Source organism: Bidens hawaiensis, unplaced genomic scaffold (genome assembly GCF_021521415.1).
Source record: "Bidens hawaiensis isolate Kalapana, Puna unplaced genomic scaffold, B.hawaiensis_p1.1 tig00011076_1, whole genome shotgun sequence".
Classification (NCBI taxonomy): Eukaryota; Viridiplantae; Streptophyta; class Magnoliopsida; order Asterales; family Asteraceae; genus Bidens; species Bidens hawaiensis.
In genome coordinates, this window is record NW_027491854.1 from 355,910 (window position 1) to 373,859 (window position 17,950).

General features: G+C 37.5%; 4 protein-coding genes and 1 pseudogene across 5 annotated transcripts; 3 read left to right on the top strand and 2 right to left on the bottom strand.

Annotated features, from left to right (window-relative positions):
* LOC143536981 (ethylene-responsive transcription factor ERF104-like) lies at positions 1-649 on the top strand. The gene has a single exon (XM_077030852.1). It carries the CDS (start codon positions 13-15, stop codon positions 613-615), a length of 603 nt encoding a protein of 200 aa, XP_076886967.1. The 5' UTR covers positions 1-12; the 3' UTR covers positions 616-649.
* A 2,282-nt stretch (positions 650-2,931) lies between these two features.
* Positions 2,932-3,570, bottom strand: LOC143537015 (ethylene-responsive transcription factor ERF104-like). The gene has a single exon (XM_077030888.1). It carries the CDS (start codon positions 3,566-3,568, stop codon positions 2,975-2,977), a length of 594 nt encoding a protein of 197 aa, XP_076887003.1. The 5' UTR covers positions 3,569-3,570; the 3' UTR covers positions 2,932-2,974.
* Positions 3,571-4,112: 542 nt separating this feature from the next.
* On the bottom strand, positions 4,113-6,016 carry LOC143537014 (protein RESTRICTED TEV MOVEMENT 3-like). Its single transcript, XM_077030887.1, has 6 exons — positions 5,907-6,016; positions 5,679-5,808; positions 5,266-5,435; positions 4,904-5,195; positions 4,630-4,793; positions 4,113-4,375 (listed from the first exon to the last, which is right to left on the bottom strand). The coding sequence occupies exons 1-6, from the start codon at positions 5,938-5,940 to the stop codon at positions 4,218-4,220; spliced, it is 948 nt and encodes a 315-aa protein (XP_076887002.1). The 5' UTR covers positions 5,941-6,016; the 3' UTR covers positions 4,113-4,217.
* Positions 6,017-9,987: 3,971 nt separating this feature from the next.
* Positions 9,988-13,508, top strand: LOC143537012 (receptor-like kinase TMK4). Its single transcript, XM_077030885.1, has 2 exons — positions 9,988-12,196; positions 12,839-13,508. The coding sequence occupies exons 1-2, from the start codon at positions 9,988-9,990 to the stop codon at positions 13,339-13,341; spliced, it is 2,712 nt and encodes a 903-aa protein (XP_076887000.1). The 3' UTR covers positions 13,342-13,508.
* Positions 13,509-15,446: 1,938 nt separating this feature from the next.
* On the top strand, positions 15,447-17,413 carry LOC143536983 (putative glucan endo-1,3-beta-glucosidase A6; annotated as a pseudogene). Its single transcript, XR_013135970.1, has 2 exons — positions 15,447-15,814; positions 16,396-17,413. The product of XR_013135970.1 is annotated as a putative glucan endo-1,3-beta-glucosidase A6 (transcript).
* Positions 17,414-17,950: the final 537 nt, after the last annotated feature.

Genomic DNA, 17,950 nt, shown 5'->3' on the forward strand with positions numbered 1-17,950 from the left:
CAGTAATTAATAATGGCAACTTTTGATGAAGCATCAGCTCTTGATTTCATCAGACAACACCTTCTCAGTGAATTCGAACCTGAACTATCAGTCTCCGATTACCTCACCACCTCTGAGGAACAACAATCCACATCTCATTTCTCAATTAACCTCACGCAGCCGGAATCTGTTAACGGTGGATCTGGAAACCCTAACTCATCGGAGGTGAAAGTGCACTACAGAGGAGTACGGCGGAGGCCGTGGGGGAAGTACGCCGCGGAGATCCGAGATCCGAAGCGTAACGGAGCGAGAGTGTGGTTGGGTACGTTTGATACCGGCGTTGAAGCTGCCAAGGCTTATGATAGAGCGGCATTTCAAATGCGTGGCTCTAAAGCCATTCTTAATTTCCCCTTAGACGTAACGGAAGTGAGTGAAAGTGAAACCGTAACTGACGGCCGGAAGAGAAGGAGAGATGGGAATGAGATGGTGGTGGTTGTAAAGAAAGAGAAGATGACGGAGACGGTTAGTTTGCCGTTAACGCCGTCAAGTTGTTTGACGGGTACTTGGGATGGAAATTGGGGTAACTTGATTAACGGGTCTCCCTTGTCACCGTTATCTCATTTGATGGTGATTTAAAACTTTGAAATTTCCACAATTATTAATTTATGTTTTGTTAAAAGACAAATATTTTTGGAGATGTTAAAGTCGATACCGGCCGTTGTAATTTGATTTATTCTTTTATAAATGATAGTGATTTTTTTTAATTTTGTTGGATTAAAAAATGATATCGACGTAGTTTGTGAAAGTTTACTAAATCATCACTTGAATTGTAAACTTGACATATTGAGAATGGATGTTACAAGAATGCATACACTATGAGAAGATATGAAATTAATGTATCAAGGTTGAGAGTCTAGATTTATTTGATCACATGTCATGTACCCTTTAGCAAATAAAAAATATTCTAATGAGATAAAAGAGAATATAAAAGGACGACGTCTTTCGAAAATCTATGTAAAATGATATTAATGGTTAATGCATAAAAAATTAGAGTTAATTACACTAGATGTTCGTTATGGTTTGCACCGTTATGGTTTTAACGTATGCTCCATAAGTTTAAAAAATCATGTCCGTGCTCCCGAAAAAATAAAAGTCTTCTTAATGGTTACATGTTACTAAATTATGTGATTTACGAAAAATCATCAGAAACTTCGAGGTTGGAAAAATTCTCAATTTGACATGGTAGATGTAACGTCACAAGAAGTAAAAAAAAAGTATAACACTTGACAAGCGTTTGGTGACAAACTGACATGTTAGAAGTTAAGATATTAGCAACTTTAATTTTAGTCTTTGTTAGAAGTTAAGATACTAAGATGGCAAGGTTTTGATGCAGTTTGAGTATCAAATATGTATAGAAACATGTTACATTGTTACTAAGTCCATTTTATATGCACATGATGGCAACGAATAGCAAACCGAGTTGTGACATAAGTTACTAGATGCTATGTACACGTAACAAAATGACCCGAGCAAAGACAAGAAGAGTTGAAAACTGACATATGAGTAGGTAGTGGGGCCACACTCTGCCACTAAAGTGCAAAACAAGTGTATTGGTCTGAGTCTATGAAGAGGTAGGTCCCAGCAGAGCCCAGTTGGACCCGCAAGACTCACCTTGAATAGGGACGTCTGCGCAATGACCAACTGCTCCAGCAGGACACACCATGCTCAAAGAACCTTACGCGCAGTACGCCAGCTGTACCCGCAGGGAAAGCCTCCCAATGGTGAAGTACCCCGCCTGTTCCCGCAGCTGCGGATACAAGCCATCAGGGAAGGCTACCCGCACTAACAGCAAGGCTACACGCACAAGGCATTCGTTACTTCAGTAGTCACATGAAGGAATGAGCAAGGCGGGAATACTCCCGCCTAAATGAGCCAGTCCGTATGCTTCTGGAAGGTCTTTCGTACTATACCTACTAAGGTATGGGCGGAACAGACAATTTGACCAGAGCAGCCCATGAACTAATCATAGGGTGACAGCTCACCGACAACAATACGAGGAGGAGCACCCTCTAGTACTATTTGTCACTATTAGCCGCTGCCTACTCACCAACCCTTACGAGGGGACGTGCGCAGCCTACAGTTGGTGGAACAGTGCGCAGCAGGCAGTAAAGGAACAGTATACAGCCGACCTTATTACTGTTGGCCGTAACCTATCCACCAACCAGCATGGCCTGTGCGTACGTCCACTGTTGGTAGAACAGGAATACTATTCAGCCGGCTGTACCTGCTTGGAAACCTACCTTCGGCTATAAATACTCCAACACCTTGGAATGGTAAGGACATCATCTGTTATCTCAATCTTATCTAGCAATCTCTTAATATACACTTATATTCAGAGCAATCTAGTCTGATTCTCACGCCGGAGGGTGGTCACAAGGAGGAACCCCCCCCCCCCCTTCTCAGTGACGAGCTTACGGTGTCTGTTTTGCAGGTCCCCTGAAGAACAACCTTCTCTGCTGGACCTCATTCGTGGGAAACATTACTTAACCCCCAGATTATCTATAATCTGCCTGTGGGTTCACCTAGTGTTTCTTCAGTCTAGATTATAGAACTCAACCCAATGTGAGTATGCATCACACGATGGATGGTATGCCACTCTCTGACCAAAAGCGAGTTTTTGAGAAGATCATAAGGAAAATGAAACGTAAGAATGACCATTGAAGAAATTAGTGACCATAGACTCATTAAGAAGGTTAGTGGCAATATATTGTTCTATCCGGATCGTTCAATTTGCTACATGAAACCGACTTCAATCACTGATTTAAGTTACTGATAATCGTAATAAGTAAATAACTATAATACTTGTCAAAAAGAATTCTCAGTATAACGAATAAATAAAACTACGTTTTGGGTATTAATTTTAAACACCTCGAAAATATTTGTCTTTCAATAAAAAAATAATAAACAAATCAATAATTGTGGAAACTTCGAAGTCCTAAATCACCATCAAATGAGATAACGGTGACAAGGGAGCCCCGTTAATCAAGTTACCCCAATTTCCATCCCAAGTACCCGCCAAACAACTTGACGGCGTTAACGGCAAACTAACCGTCTCCGTCATCCTCTCTTTCTTAACAACCACCACCATCTCATTCCCATCTCTCCTTCTCTTCCGGCCGTCAGTTACGGTTTCACTTTCACTCACTTCCGTTACGTCTAAGGGGAAATTAAGAATGGCTTTAGAGCCACGCATTTGAAATGCCGCTCTATCATAAGCCTTGGCAGCTTCAACGCCGGTATCAAACGTACCCAACCACACTCTCGCTCCGTTACGCTTCGGATCTCGGATCTCCGCGGCGTACTTCCCCCACGGCCTCCGCCGTACTCCTCTGTAGTGCACCTTCACCTCAGATGAGTTAGGGTTTCCAGATCCACCGTTAACAGGTTCCGGCACGGTGAAGTTAATTGAGAAATGAGATGTGGATTGTTGTTCGCTGAGGTAATCGGAAACTGATAGTTCAGGTTCGAATTCACTGAGAAGATGATGTCTGATGAAATCAAGAGCTGATGCTTCGTCAAAAGTTGCCATTATTAATTACTGTGTTTAGAAGATAAGATGAGAGTAAGAAGGAGTGAAGTGTTTTTATATGCAAATGAAAATGGACCTTACTTCGTTGGATGCTTCGTGGACCCTCGATGGAAGGTATTTGTATTATTTTATTGAATATTATATTATACTTTTGTTTTTATTTGTTTATTTCAATTCCCGCATGTTAAGAAACCACATAAAAGTAAAACATTTGACCAATAACAAAAGTAAGCTTTGACCAATAAAACTATAAAAGTTCAACTAAGACTTTAGCGATCGTTAGGACGGGTTTGGAACTGGTATTGACTATTGAGAATTTTAGTCTCATACTCGAAAAACCATGTTCCATGTGCAACTTAATACTTGTTGGATACGTGTCGGGTAACTATTGGTCTGGGAAATTAATTTCACGCTTATCAACATTACGAACCTCAAATTACCGGCTTTCTGTACGAAATCTGGTATAACCGGTTCGTACCAGTTTCTAAATCATTTGGTTAATCGTCAACTTTAATTGTATACATATAAGTACATTTTTCTTAATTAGAGCTACATACATTTAAGGAACTATATGAATGTTATTTATTTACAGTTCATTGTTCTTAACTTGGACATACAAATACATATCAAATGTTCTATTTGAACAAACTTAACCAAAGACAGTTGACTCTCCATGGATTGCAATCTCTGCCTCTATGGAACAAACATCTTTTAACAACAGCCCTCGATTCGTCTGAAAGAATATACCGTGTGAAATGAATCTTTGCCAACCCCATTCCGGTTTTGAAGCACTGAACCAATAGCTAGCTGCAATTTATGATTGAAGTTCAGTTTGTGATAAGAATAAGTGAGACAATAATAACTTAAGTTGAAGTTTCACATATTATTATCACAAACAAACCTAGTTTACTAACTAGATATCGCAAGTTTAACGACCTGAAAATAGTTGAAAATAGCCACCGCACCAATTTTGATCACAAAATACAATCTGCGACCGAAGTTATGCTCACAAATTAAATACTCGGTTTTCTAGCAGTATTCGAGTCATGAATACATTTTACCTTTGCCAGAATAATGCCTTGTACCCAGCTGATCCAACATACGAAGAGTAAATTCGGCTAGTATCTTGGTTCCAGGTGGAAGATTTTGAGGCTCAGCCAGAGCCAATTTAAGTGATATATAGCCACCGATACCACCTTTTCCATTAGGATATAGCTGCACTTTCCTGCACAAATACATATTTGACCCGGTGATGATATTATAACATATTATTGCTAGTCATTCTTAATGAAATATATACGCTAGATTCACGGTAACAATAACAGTGTTGTCTACCATTTGTGATCTCCGACACTGAACACGTGGGAACTTTCGCAGTCAGCGTTTAATTTCGAGTAGTTATTGATTTTCCATGTATTCTTGTAACTAACCGCATCCTTTACCATTGACAAAGACTCGGTTTTGCCTTTACTTCTCTCTTTTCGGACAAACACCTCGGCTCCAAACACACAGTTGTCGCCAACAAGATAGGCGTTGTTAGGGTCATTAAATGCTTTAAAACTGATGAACTGATCAAAGCCCCATTCGGTTCTCAACCGATGGAATCGTCTTCCGTTAGTCTTTTCATCTGGATGAAAAATATATCTGAATGCTATAATTTATAACCATTTATTATGATTGATTAAAGAAGTTGTTACCTTCAACTTTTAAGTAAGTGTCATTGTTTTGATCAAGTAAAAAGATCCTGAAAGTGGCGTAGACTTCCCAACCGGGAGCGAGTGACGTTGTGTCCACTATGGTTAGGTAAACCGATAAGAATTCTCCAGCGTTTTTAGTCTTGTTGCCGTTTGGGTGAATCACTAGCTTCCTTTAAGTTACAAATGATTTACTCGGTTAACATATATATTTTAACTGACAAACGACTGAAAAGCCTGAGCAAGAATCATATCTAAAATCCTATCCTAAGTATCACCTACAAATAACCAACGTTTGACAACAAGTTATATATTACCAGCGGCTATTTACTTTTCAAATTTTTATTATTCTTTTTAAAATTTGTTAGTGGGATCCGTTGCTGGTGATACTCGTTTTTCTACAAGAAAAAGAATACCATTTGTAGCCTCCGGCTTCAAATTCGTTTGATTCGTATCTTTCAACATTGTGTTTTGTTAATGCTGAAAATTGTTGAATGTTGAGAATGTAGTGAGCAGGTGGTGCCTCAGATGTTGATCTCAAAGCCCCTGTGGTACATTTTGCTTGATGGGTGATTTAAACCGAATTATGACATAAAAAACCTTAAAGAATTGAGACAAAATTAGTGACCATGTCGGTTACGTACCTTGGGTAAGACTTGCTGGTTCTCCAATGGCCATGTGAGCTTGATACACAAGTCAATATTTAGATGGGAAGTGATTATGTACCAAAGAAATGGCTTGTTAAATTCAATGCAGTTTGGAGGGCTATATATGCTTAAGCATGGCAGTGTTGCCTCTAAAGCACTTATTCTGTTCTTTTTATAAAAGCAAGAATTTATTCATTTCAAAACCCATATTAAAACGCTAAAGAAAGCTTATATTAGAGGTTCAAATAAGGAACAATGGCCATTAAACACACTAATTTAATGAGGTTAATGAGGCAAATACAAATACAAAAAAACACTTTTAGGTGCATTCAAATGATTAAATGATTTCCAATGTATCCTTCCGAAATATAATGTTGAGAAAATTTAAAAATTAACAAGCTTTGCTCGAGCCTTAAATGAGCTGAGCTCGAGCTCGATTTTTCTGCTCGATAAAGTAAACGAGGCAGCTCGAGCCCAAGCGCCCTGGCCTAGCTCACCATTTTAGCTTTCCGAAAACTGTTGCTGACGTTTTTCAAGTTTATATCCATAACAAACTTATTGTAGGCTGGTTCATCCCAACTGGACTTCTCTTTACTCCCAATGTTTTAGATATACCATAACAGAGCCCAAAGACTGAACCTACCTTGGGCCCAAGAAGCAAAGGCCCAAACAGCTTTGTAACACTCGTTATTGCTAACTGCATAGTGCATACCATATGACCCATACCAACACATAAATAGGCCGAGTTCTCCTCGTCTGTTTGTAAGGAGCCCAAAGATTAGTGCAATATTTAGCCTAGCTATTTACTTAATCCATACATAAATGGCCCATATCTTTTGGGGGATAAGAGTTAAGAATCATAATTAACAGTCAATAATTATACGAATGTTACATAGGGCTGACACTTTATACACAAGATACGAATAACACGTACCTAAACGACTATAACATGTAATAAGTAAGGCGTTAACAGGTTTCGTGTACTAAACAGATACACACAAAATTACCTGTTAATTTTCGTATATAAACAAGTAAAATACTTGTTTACCTGTAGTACATGTTAAATATATAGTTAGATTATATATGTATATATATAATTATTAGTTATCCTAAACCCTAAAAACCTAAAGCATTCTCACTCTCTGTATCTCAGCCGTCACCACTCACCACTCCCGAACATTCCCTCTCCGGCTTTTGTTTCACTAAACAGGTTGTCAAATATGTGTTTCTAAATAGCTCATATCGTGTATTATCATGTATACTAGGTAGTAACAGGTTCGTGTTTGGGATACAAGTACACGATAAGTTTTCATGTCGTGTACAAATATAAACATTCCGTGTTCATGTTTTATCGTGTTTGTGTCTCATCATGTATTACACGCTATGCCAACACTTATTGTTACATGAGAGATGTAGTGTACCCATAGGAAGAAAAACCATTTGACTCTCATTTAGTAAGAACAAACTAGAAATGATAATTTACTTTTAACTGCTAAACGTATCATATTTATTTATCAGACTCTACCTAATATACAGTTATACACCAAACTAAATTACACCAAGCCGTCATAGATGGAGCTCAAACCGTTGAACATGAAGCTCCACCTGACTTTTAAGGGTCTGTTTGGTATGAGGTAATGGAATGAGCGATGAAATAGAATGAGCGAGAGAATGAAATGGATGAGGTAATGGAATGGATCATTACCATTCCAATTACATGTTTGGTTAATTACCATGTGGGAATGACATGAATTATTAGTTTTTATTTTTTGGTAAGCTAGAAAAAGTCAAAATAAAATAATATGGTAGTGAGTGGCGGTGGTAAGCGGGCAAGTGATGGTGGTGACGGCTGGGAGAGATGGTTGGTGATAGCGGTGGTGGGCGACGATAGTAGGTGGTGGTGGGTGGCGGCACCGGAGGCGGGTGGTGGCGGCGGTGGGCGGCGGAGGCAGGTGGTGGTGGTGGTGAGAGGGCAATGTGTAGTAGTGGTGGGAGGGTGGTGGAGGTGATATAGTGTGAAAAAGGGATGAAATGAAAAATAAAAAAGAATGGGCGAATGGAATGAATTTGAGGTGTTTTAAAGGGAATGTAATAGACATGGTAATGACTGATTCCATTCCATTGACCAACAAAACACATTTTTTTCTTTCCATCAGAATGATCCATTCCGTTTCAGCTCTCATTCATACATATCAAACGCTACCTAATGGTTTTGCTATCGGACCCAGCCCCAACCCTTAGAAACGATAATTATGGAGATTTTATTTTAATAGGCTTATTATTCTATGCATAAATATAATTAAATAATAAAGTCTAACAACAAAATATATAATTAAACATCCTTAAATTGTTATCTGCTCCACGCTATTATTTGTGTGCAGCATTATTGGTGCTTGATCGTTGACGATAACACCCTATCACCGACCTGTATATTGTGAAGGTATTAACAAATACAATGATTTATTTGTGGTTTTTTTTTGGGTTTTTGACTAAACAAAAATAATATATAGATTAATCTTTAAACGAGTATTAATTTAATTAGCAAAGACTAACTATATTAAAACTCATACACTTGATAGAAAGTCATTGACTTCTCGTTCCATGCTCCAGGTGACGGAGTTCAGGACTCTTCTAGATATTTCGTTCCATATCTCATAAGCAACGACAAAGTATTGTTGTGGCCCGGATTCCCCCAAGGCCCCAACCATTCCCTGTGTTTTCGTCCAAGTTTCGCCACTAAGTTATAAGCCATGCAACTTTAAGACGTAACCCAAACTTTCAAACGGGTTATTTAACCCGTCTAAATGAGTCTGTCAGCCCTCGATGAAGTTCATATAAAATATCAAGATGTTGTTTATTGGCACAATGAGCCACTTTGAGACGTAATTTAAATGTATAAAAAATAGAATAAAGTAATTAGGTGTATCTTACAACACCTTAAAATTTGAGTACTACTCAAGTTAGTTAGTGGTTATTCATGATATATGATTACTTTAACTTCACATATACTTTGTATTCAAAATGAACTACATGTGTGATTTCATAAGTGATACAACATTAATCACATGATTGCTCACATTATTGTCATGCGGTAATAAGGGTTGTGTGATACAATCAATTAATTGTATTATGAATAAATAAGTAAAAAAATGCGTAGTGTGGATCACAGTCTAATTCAAGAATGTAGCATAATGATGAAATACTAACAAAATTAGGTTTTTAAAAAGTTTAGCTTGCCATTCAAAAACTGAAAAAAGAATAGCCATATTTTTCTATATCAATGTAACACTACTATATTTTATCATACTTAAGTAAATGTCGGACATATTAGTAAGCTTATTTATTTTGATGAAGGGTAACAGTGGACTATTTTATATCATAGAAGTATCAGTAACATATATTATATCATATATTTTATATATAACAGTACATGTAGAGTTATGACTTAATATGTATGTCAATAAGCTAGTTTAGTCTTTTTACCCTTGATAGATGTCGTGAAGAGAAACTATGAGGGTGTTTGACTAAGCTTATTTAACTCTAAAAGTGCTTTTACCAAAAGTGCTTATTTACCTATAGTTTTTTCAAACGTAATTTTTAAGAAAATTGTTTGGATTATCTTTTATAGCTAGAAAAATCAAAAAGTAGGTAAAATAACCAAAAAGAACAATCTTATATACTTGCTAATTTTACCGATAAGAAAATGGTCGGTATATTTGTAACACACACAAAAAGTAAAAATAAAAAGATAAAAGTGATTTTATGATATTTAAACATGATTATATGCTTATTTGCTTTTCGAAAAATAAATAAGCAACTTTGTAAAGCTCAACTAAATTATTATATATTATTGAGATATTTAGAAAACAAAATTTATTATAATTTAGTAAACTATTAATATCATCAAAACAAGCACTTAAAATGTAGCACATCCTGATCTAAACGTAAACACACTTTTTGTAAAGAAATGCAGCGACACCTGTAAAGCTTCTTATTCTTATTACAACTCACTTTCTATAATTCCCACACAAACACACCCATTCCACACACACACAAACACCTCCAACCACCGCCCACAATGGCGTTCCACAACGCCCACCACCACCACCTCCTCCATCTCACCATCCTCCTCACCACCCTCACCCTCACCCTCTCCGACGACTCCACCGTCATGACCCAACTCGCCACGTCACTCTACAACACCCCACCCACATGGACCAGTTCCACCAACTTCTGCAAATGGGACGGAATCACCTGCGACTCATCTAACCATGTAACCTCAATCAACCTCCCTGACACGTCACTCGCCGGAACCCTACCGTCCACCCTCAACCAACTCACTCAACTCCAAACCCTAACCCTACCACGCAACTCAATCTCCGGCGACCTTCCGTCACTATCCAACCTCACACTCCTCCAACAAATCACACTCGACGGCAATAAATTCACTTCCATCCCGCCGGACTTCTTCACCGGACTTATTAATCTCCAAAAATTCACCATCTCAGATAATATTAACCTATCCCCATGGACCATTCCATCCACTCTAGACCAAAACACCAATTTAATAACCTTTCAAGCCAGTAACGCTAGTATCACAGGCTCCATACCGGAAATATTTGATAAACTAACTAATATTCAAAACCTCCGGTTGTCATATAATAATATTACTGGGACATTACCCCGAACGTTTGCCGGATCGCAAATACAGAATTTATGGGTTAATAATCAACGCGTAGGGCTTTCGGGTACGCTTGATGTTTTATCTTCCATGACTCAGCTTAATCAGGTATGGTTACAGGCTAATTCGTTCACCGGGCCTATCCCGGACCTTTCGAATTGTACTTTGTTATTCGATTTGCAGCTTAGGGATAATCAGTTAACTGGGTTGGTGCCCGAATCGTTGGTGTCGCTTCCTAAGTTGGTAAATGTTACTTTACAGAATAATATGTTGCAGGGTCCGTTACCGGTGTTTAAGTCCGGTGTTAAGAATGTAATTGATAGGAATAGTTTCTGTTTACCGACGCCTGGTCCGTGTGACCCCCAGGTGATGTCGCTCCTGGAGGTTGCTGGGGCGATCGGGTATCCGATTTCCTTAGCGCAGTCGTGGCAGGGTAATGATGCTTGTCAAAATTGGAATTTTATTAGTTGTGATTCGTCTAGGAAGAATGTGACGATTGTTAGTTTCGGGAGACGGGGCTTTTCCGGTTTTGTTTCACCGGCATTCGCGAATTTGACTTCGTTGAGGAGTTTATTGTTGAATGATAATAATCTTGCGGGTTCGATTCCCGAGATCTTGACGTCGTTTCCGAATCTTCAGGTTATTGATGTGTCGAATAATAATTTGTCGGGCCCGATACCGGTTTTTCCGCCGCGTGTGAAGTTTGTGCACACGGGTAATCTTTTATTGGGTCAAGATGTGTCGGGTGGGCCACCTAGGTCTGGGCCGGGTTCTGTTACCACGGGTGGGGCGAAAAAAGGGGGCTCAGGTTCACCCGGTTTGGTTGTCGGGATTGTCATTGGTGCTCTTGTTTTTGTTGTGATCGTATTATTCGTGTTTTTCAAGTGTTATGTCATGAAGAAAAATCAAAATAACGGGGGCGGGCCTGTTAAAGATCTCGAAACCGGTAAAGGGAAGGTTAAGGTTAGTGAATTAAAAAGTCAAACTAGCGTTGACCAAACTGAGATGTCGGTTTTCGAAGGTGGTAATGTTTCAATCTCTGTCCAAGTGCTTCGAGAGGCCACTGATAATTTCAGTGACAAAAATGTTTTAGGAAAAGGCGGGTTCGGGGTCGTTTACAGAGGAATATTACCTAATGGGAATAGAGTAGCGGTCAAACGAATGGACCCGGGTGTAATGGGGACAAAAGGGTTGAAAGAGTTTCAAGCCGAGATTGCGGTTTTAACAAAAGTTAGACACAGACATCTCGTGGCGCTTCTCGGGTACTGTATTAATGGTAACGAGAGGCTTTTGGTGTACGAGTACATGCCACAAGGTACTTTAAGCCAGCATTTGTTTGAATGGCGTGAACATAAAACGAAACCGCTTAGTTGGAAGCAACGGGTTTCGATTGCCTTGGATGTCGGGAGAGGGGTCGAGTATTTGCATAGTTTGGCTCAACAAAGTTTTATTCATAGAGATTTAAAGCCATCTAATATTCTGCTTGGCGAGGACATGCGGGCTAAAGTTGCTGATTTTGGATTGGTGAAAAACGCGCCTGACGGGAAGTACTCTCTTGAGACCCGAGTGGCTGGGACTTTTGGTTATCTTGCACCCGAATATGCTGGTGAGTACTATAATTTGTATAGGTCTTTAAACGAGCTTGAGCTAAAATATAAGCTTGTTTAATAAACGAGCCCAAGACCGAGCGTCACTAAACGCTCGTAAGCTACATGGAATTGGCTTACTAAAAGCTTGAATTGAGTCGAGCTTAAATGAGCCCAATTTCGAGATTCAACTATTGAATTTAAGCTTGCTTGCGAGCCTATTTTTATACAGTATATTGATATAGTAATTAATATTATATATAAAATTATGATAAAAATAACTGAATATATGTTATGTGATATACAAATTTATAATTTAAATATTAAAAAAATATAAGTTTGAACAAGCTCGTTCTTAATAATAAGCTTAAACCAGCCAGTTTTTATTATATACTAAATTATTACTAATTTATAATTGAAATATTAAAAATTAAAAAAATGTATATAAATTAATTAATGAATAATAAATGAGCCGAGCTTGAAAGAACACTCAAAACGAACCGAGCTTGAGCTAGTGTAAGTTAAACAAGCCAAGTTCGAGTACAGCTTGGCTCGTTTACACCCGTATTCTCACTTTAAAAACACGTACCAAACACTCCTTTGGTATTTTTTTTCTTGCTAAAAATATAAAATTTAACTTTGAGTTTTCTTGACACAAACAGCTACCGGACGGGTTACTACAAAAGTTGATGTTTATGCGTTCGGAGTGGTATTAATGGAACTGATAACGGGCCGAAAAGCCCTAGATGATACGATCCCGGATGATAAAAGTCATCTGGTGACATGGTTCCGTCGGGTTCTAATCTCCAAAGAAAACATAATAAAAGCTATTGACCAAACTTTAGACACCAATGACGAAGAAACGCTTGAAAGCATTTTAAAAGTTGCTGAGCTGGCAGGCCACTGCACTGCACGTGAGCCGTATCAAAGGCCCGACATGGGTCACGCAGTTAATGTGTTGGGCCCACTTGTGGAGCAATGGAAACCTTCTCGACCTGATGAAGATGATGGTTATGGCGGTGGTCAAAGTATGAGTGTTACTCAACTACTTCAACAGTTGCAGGGTGGTGAAGGGTCTTCTAGAATGCTTGACGACTCGTTTGATCAAACTCAGTCAAGTTCTTCGGGTCTTGGAGGCACGTCTGGTACAACGGATGGCAGGTAGCTTAAAAAGGTCATGTTTTGATCAAGATTTGTAAAGGAAAGGTAAAACACTTATTGAAGTTCTTTGATTTGTTCATTTTTTTTCCACATTAGAGGTTTAATTGTTCCAAAGTAATATTCTTTTCTTTGTTTGTTGACTGATTCTTTAAATCCTTTTGGTTGCAAGAGATGTATAGTTGATGTGTTTCTTGTTTTATACTTTTTGTGTTGATTGACTAAATTTAAGTAAAATATTAAAAGCATAAAATACATTATCATTATCACATTGATAATAAATAATTCATTGTGTTTTATTAATGTGAATACATTTGGTAGGTTTTGATTGTTGTAAGAGAATAAAAACATGTTAGGTGGATGATGGATATTTCAGTTGTGAAATTAATAAAAGGTTAGGTTCTTTTTTAATACATAATACATTTGTATTGTAATGTAGTGAATGGAAAGCTAAGTTTGCACATGGGGTGGGTGTTGATTGGCATCACCGTCAATCATTGCACCAACGACTTCATCAGATTGATGAATTGGTTTAGGGTGTGACATCGACTGTTCAAACCACCCTGGACCTCGTTCAACGTTTCAACGATAGAAATTTTAATGATAACTAAACCAGTTGTTATTGCTTATATTTAAAGTTAGTAAATAACACAGAGTTGGACCTGTTAGATGGGCTTGCTTACATAGATTCTCACTTCGTATAAGGTTATACGAGCATTTAACTTTTGATACCATTTTAAACGATTCATATAAGAATCATAAATCCTTAATTAATATTTATCGTGTCATGTATTACATTTTTCGTATATCATGCAAGTCATATAACTTTATACGGCTTGTATAATAAATGAAAAAAAATGTAATATCGCGTTATAATATGTTAGTCTATAATTTTAAATCGAGTTAATAAATTTAACAAATGTGTCCAAACATATCACCTTAGATTGTATTTTTATTTCTGTTTTTTTAATTTTAAGGAAGTGATTAATGGATTCAATATGCACAAGTATTTTCTGTGGGTCAACTGCAATTTAGTTGTTCACCAACCAATTAAGCATGCCATGTGATGCCCTCAACGCATCAAACATAGCAAATGATTTGATTCACTTTAATGATTAATTTCCATATGGATTATTATAATTATGGATAATTCTTGAGGAAGAATATCATTTATGTAAAAACGAATATAATTGCCGGGGCCTTTATATACTTCATCTCATTATTATATAACTTAAATTCTTTTGTAGAAATGGGTATTCATGCCAACGTAAATCACAAGGGGTACTTTCTTGAAATTTCTTTCACAAAGAGAGTTGTCTCGCACTCGCCCATGTAGGGACGAGTTTGATATCCATCTTAAAATGTGTCTTAGACGAGTCAATTGCAAAGTGAAAGCAACCATAGAAGCCGCCTATAGTGGAAGCAGTGGCGAAGCTTGGATTGAGGCACTGGGGGGAGCTCAAAATGTATACAAATTATCACAAACGAGGGGGCCGGGCTCAAATTTTCGGCCGAAAAAGGCTAAACTTACACTACGTATAAAAATTTTCGACCGAAAACAGGTAAATTTACACTACTACGCAAAAAAACAGGGTAATTTTAGTTTCATACATGATTGTAAAACCTTGCCCAATACTTGACCTAAATTAAGTCTGGTAATTATTCACTGGGTGTTGCACGAGTACTAGGCATACCAACCTGTTAATTTATCAAAAACATGTTCCTTTGAATTTTCATATACATTTTTTTCTTAGCCTTAGTATTATACAACTTTATGTTTATAACAACTTTAGCTTATTGTAATATGTTAAACACATCCATGTCAGAATCATCATAAAACTGTTTTAAGATATTCAAAATCTGAATTGCATGATGATACATATTTTAAACGATAAGTTTATGGCATACAAAAAATATATATTATATTATCAAATACATATCATAAAATAAAAGTTAAATTTTCACATATTGAATCAACTACAATGCAACAATACTTAACAAGGGTGAAGGGAAGAGCTTTTTGGATATACGATTTGGGTATATGATTTATGCAAATAGTTATAAGGTTTCGGCTAATGCGGCCGGATATCACCTAAATACACGTCCCACACCCACCGAATTTTTAGAACTAATCTCATACTCGGTTCCAATTCCTGTCTTGAATGTTTTGTATTTCGAATATTCCTATATTGTTCGGGTTTTTTTTATCCCTAGTCATTGCCCCTTTCTCACTTCAATTGTATATTATATTTTGAATTTTAAATCTACCTCTCTCAAATCATTGCCACCCTCACGAGTCACATAACTTATGAAGTTCAACAATCACTCTTTATATTAATTAACACATATATACATCATCTTCAAATATCATCTCAATCTGTGATTCAGTAATATTAGCATTCTTTATAATATGGAGAATCAAGAAATCGCTAAGATGGCTCTTCTTTTCCTCTCTTCCTTTTGTGTCATTGCTATATCAAGTAGCTTTTCGATATAAATTTCTTTTAAGTTAATTCTATGAATGTTCTTCGATGCTTAGTTGCTTACAATTAAGGCCGTTCAAAAAGCTAGCGTTCAAAAAACCTGCTTGAAATCACCTTTATTGTAAACGAGTTGAGCCTAAGCCAAAGTAAGCCCGCTCGTTTATACTAAAGCCCAAATTTCAATACATATAAACTATAACCAAAATTATAGTCAAATTAGAACCCAAATTCTAAAACATGTAAACATATAAATTATAAATTATGGGTTATGTATATTAAAGAAATTAACATTTTATTTATATATATATATATATATATATATAAACTATGAAAAAAATATACAATTTTTTTAATTTCTTTTTAAAAATACTAAATACTATTTCACATTTTATATTAGAACTTAAGTTCAATATTTCAGCATTCAGCTTGTTAAAAATAAAAGAGCCAAACCGACTTGGTTTGGTTTGTAAACGAGCCTAGCCCGAGCTTAGCTTGACTCGACTCAACTTGTCTAAACTCATGGTACAATTTTTTATACATCATAATCTAAACATTTTTCGTTTACTTCGCAATTTCAGGAGTCGTGGTATCGAACCGGATCGGTATAAACTACGGGCAGCTCGGTAACAACCTCCCGACCCCAGCCCGATCAATCGAGCTCCTCCAAAACATGAACACGGGTCGGGTCAAACTCTACGACGCCGACCACGAAATCCTCAACCTATTATCAGGAACCGATATCGACGTCGCCATCACCGTCGCGAACGACGAAATCTCGGGCATTGCAGCCAGTCAACACCTAGCCGACCAATGGGTGTACGAACACGTCATAGCTCATTACCCTCGTACCCGAATCCGGTTCATCCTTGTTGGTAACGAAGTTTTCAGCTCCATTAGCACACCTGAAGATATGCAAATAGCGCGTGATCTTGTACGCGCTATCAGACGGATTAAAAACACGGTTAAAGCGTTAGGGATTCAGAATATTAAAATCGGAACCCCTCTTGCTATGGACATGATGGAAACATTAACATTCCCACCATCAAATGGGAGTTTTAAGCCACAAATACAAGAACTTATGGTACCATTATTAAAATACATTAACGGGACAAAATCATTTTTTTTCGTAAATGTTTACCCTTACATTACATGGATTGAAAGCCAAGTATGGAACCAAACCGCGACAAACCTCGAATTCGCATTACTTAGAAGCGGGGATGAGAACTACAAGGACCCACAAACCGGGCTAGTGTACACGAATCTACTAGACCAGATGCTTGACTCGGTTGTGTATGCGATGGCTAAATTGGGCTACGATGACGTGATGCTTGCGATTGGTAAAACGGGCTGGCCACACGAAGGCGAGTCGGGTGCGAACCGGGATAATGCAGCTGAGTATATTAATAATCTTGTTAGGAAAATGACTGTGGTCCCGAGTCTCGGGACTCGGCCCGGCCCGGGGTGGTTATACCGACTTTTATATATTCGTTGTATGATGAGAATCAAAAGTATGGGGTGGCTACGGAGAGACAATGGGGCTTGTTGAACTCGGATGGAAGCCCGGCTTATGAGGTGAACATGACTATAGGCTTATGAGATTGAGATCTTGTTAGTTGATTTAGTTTGAGGAAAATAATAAGGTGTTATGTTGGAAACAGTGACTTTTAATTAATATTGACAAACGGATTTGTTGACACTACTACGAAATAAGAGTTATGTCCCAGAAGATGTAATTGATAATCTAATCATATCACACTCCTAAAACAAAATAAATCAACTGTCAAAGTTCATACATAGTAAAAAATGACTTATCTACCACATAAAGAAAACTTGGTAAATCAAATCTTGAGGAGTGGTAGATCCATGATTAACTAATTATAAAAAAAGTAGGAAGTTATAACGCTACTACACAAATGGTCATCACTAACGGACCGTAAGAAATATATGCTGATAATTTGTCGAAGTCAAGTTATCAAAGCCTTGTTCCAACGAATTTTCACTGACAGATTACCGTCAGCAATCACCTTTACCGATAAAATTTTAACAAATGTGTGTCAGTAAAAATAATTAGTTTTGTAATGTTAAAAATAATGTAAATTAGTTCTTAGGGTTCTTAATTATATATGTAAGTTG

What these genes read in the sequence shown, in the direction of transcription:
- LOC143536981 (XM_077030852.1), top strand. Translation starts at nt 13, where the DNA reads ATGGCAACTTTTGATGAAGCATCAGCTCTTGATTTCATCAGACAACAC.
- LOC143537015 (XM_077030888.1), bottom strand. Translation starts at nt 3,568, where the DNA reads ATGGCAACTTTTGACGAAGCATCAGCTCTTGATTTCATCAGACATCAT.
- LOC143537014 (XM_077030887.1), bottom strand. Translation starts at nt 5,940, where the DNA reads ATGGCCATTGGAGAACCAGCAAGTCTTACCCAAG. An exon ending in CACTTACTTAAAAGTTGAAG is followed by an intron (nt 5,196 to 5,265) that starts GTAACAACTTCT and finishes TTTTTCATCCAG; the next exon opens with ATGAAAAGACTAACGGAAGA. An exon ending in AGTGTCGGAGATCACAAATG is followed by an intron (nt 4,794 to 4,903) that starts GTAGACAACACT and finishes GTATTTGTGCAG; the next exon opens with GAAAGTGCAGCTATATCCTA.
- LOC143537012 (XM_077030885.1), top strand. Translation starts at nt 9,988, where the DNA reads ATGGCGTTCCACAACGCCCACCACCACCACCTCCTCCATCTCACCATC. An exon ending in TCTTGCACCCGAATATGCTG is followed by an intron (nt 12,197 to 12,838) that starts GTGAGTACTATA and finishes TGACACAAACAG; the next exon opens with CTACCGGACGGGTTACTACA.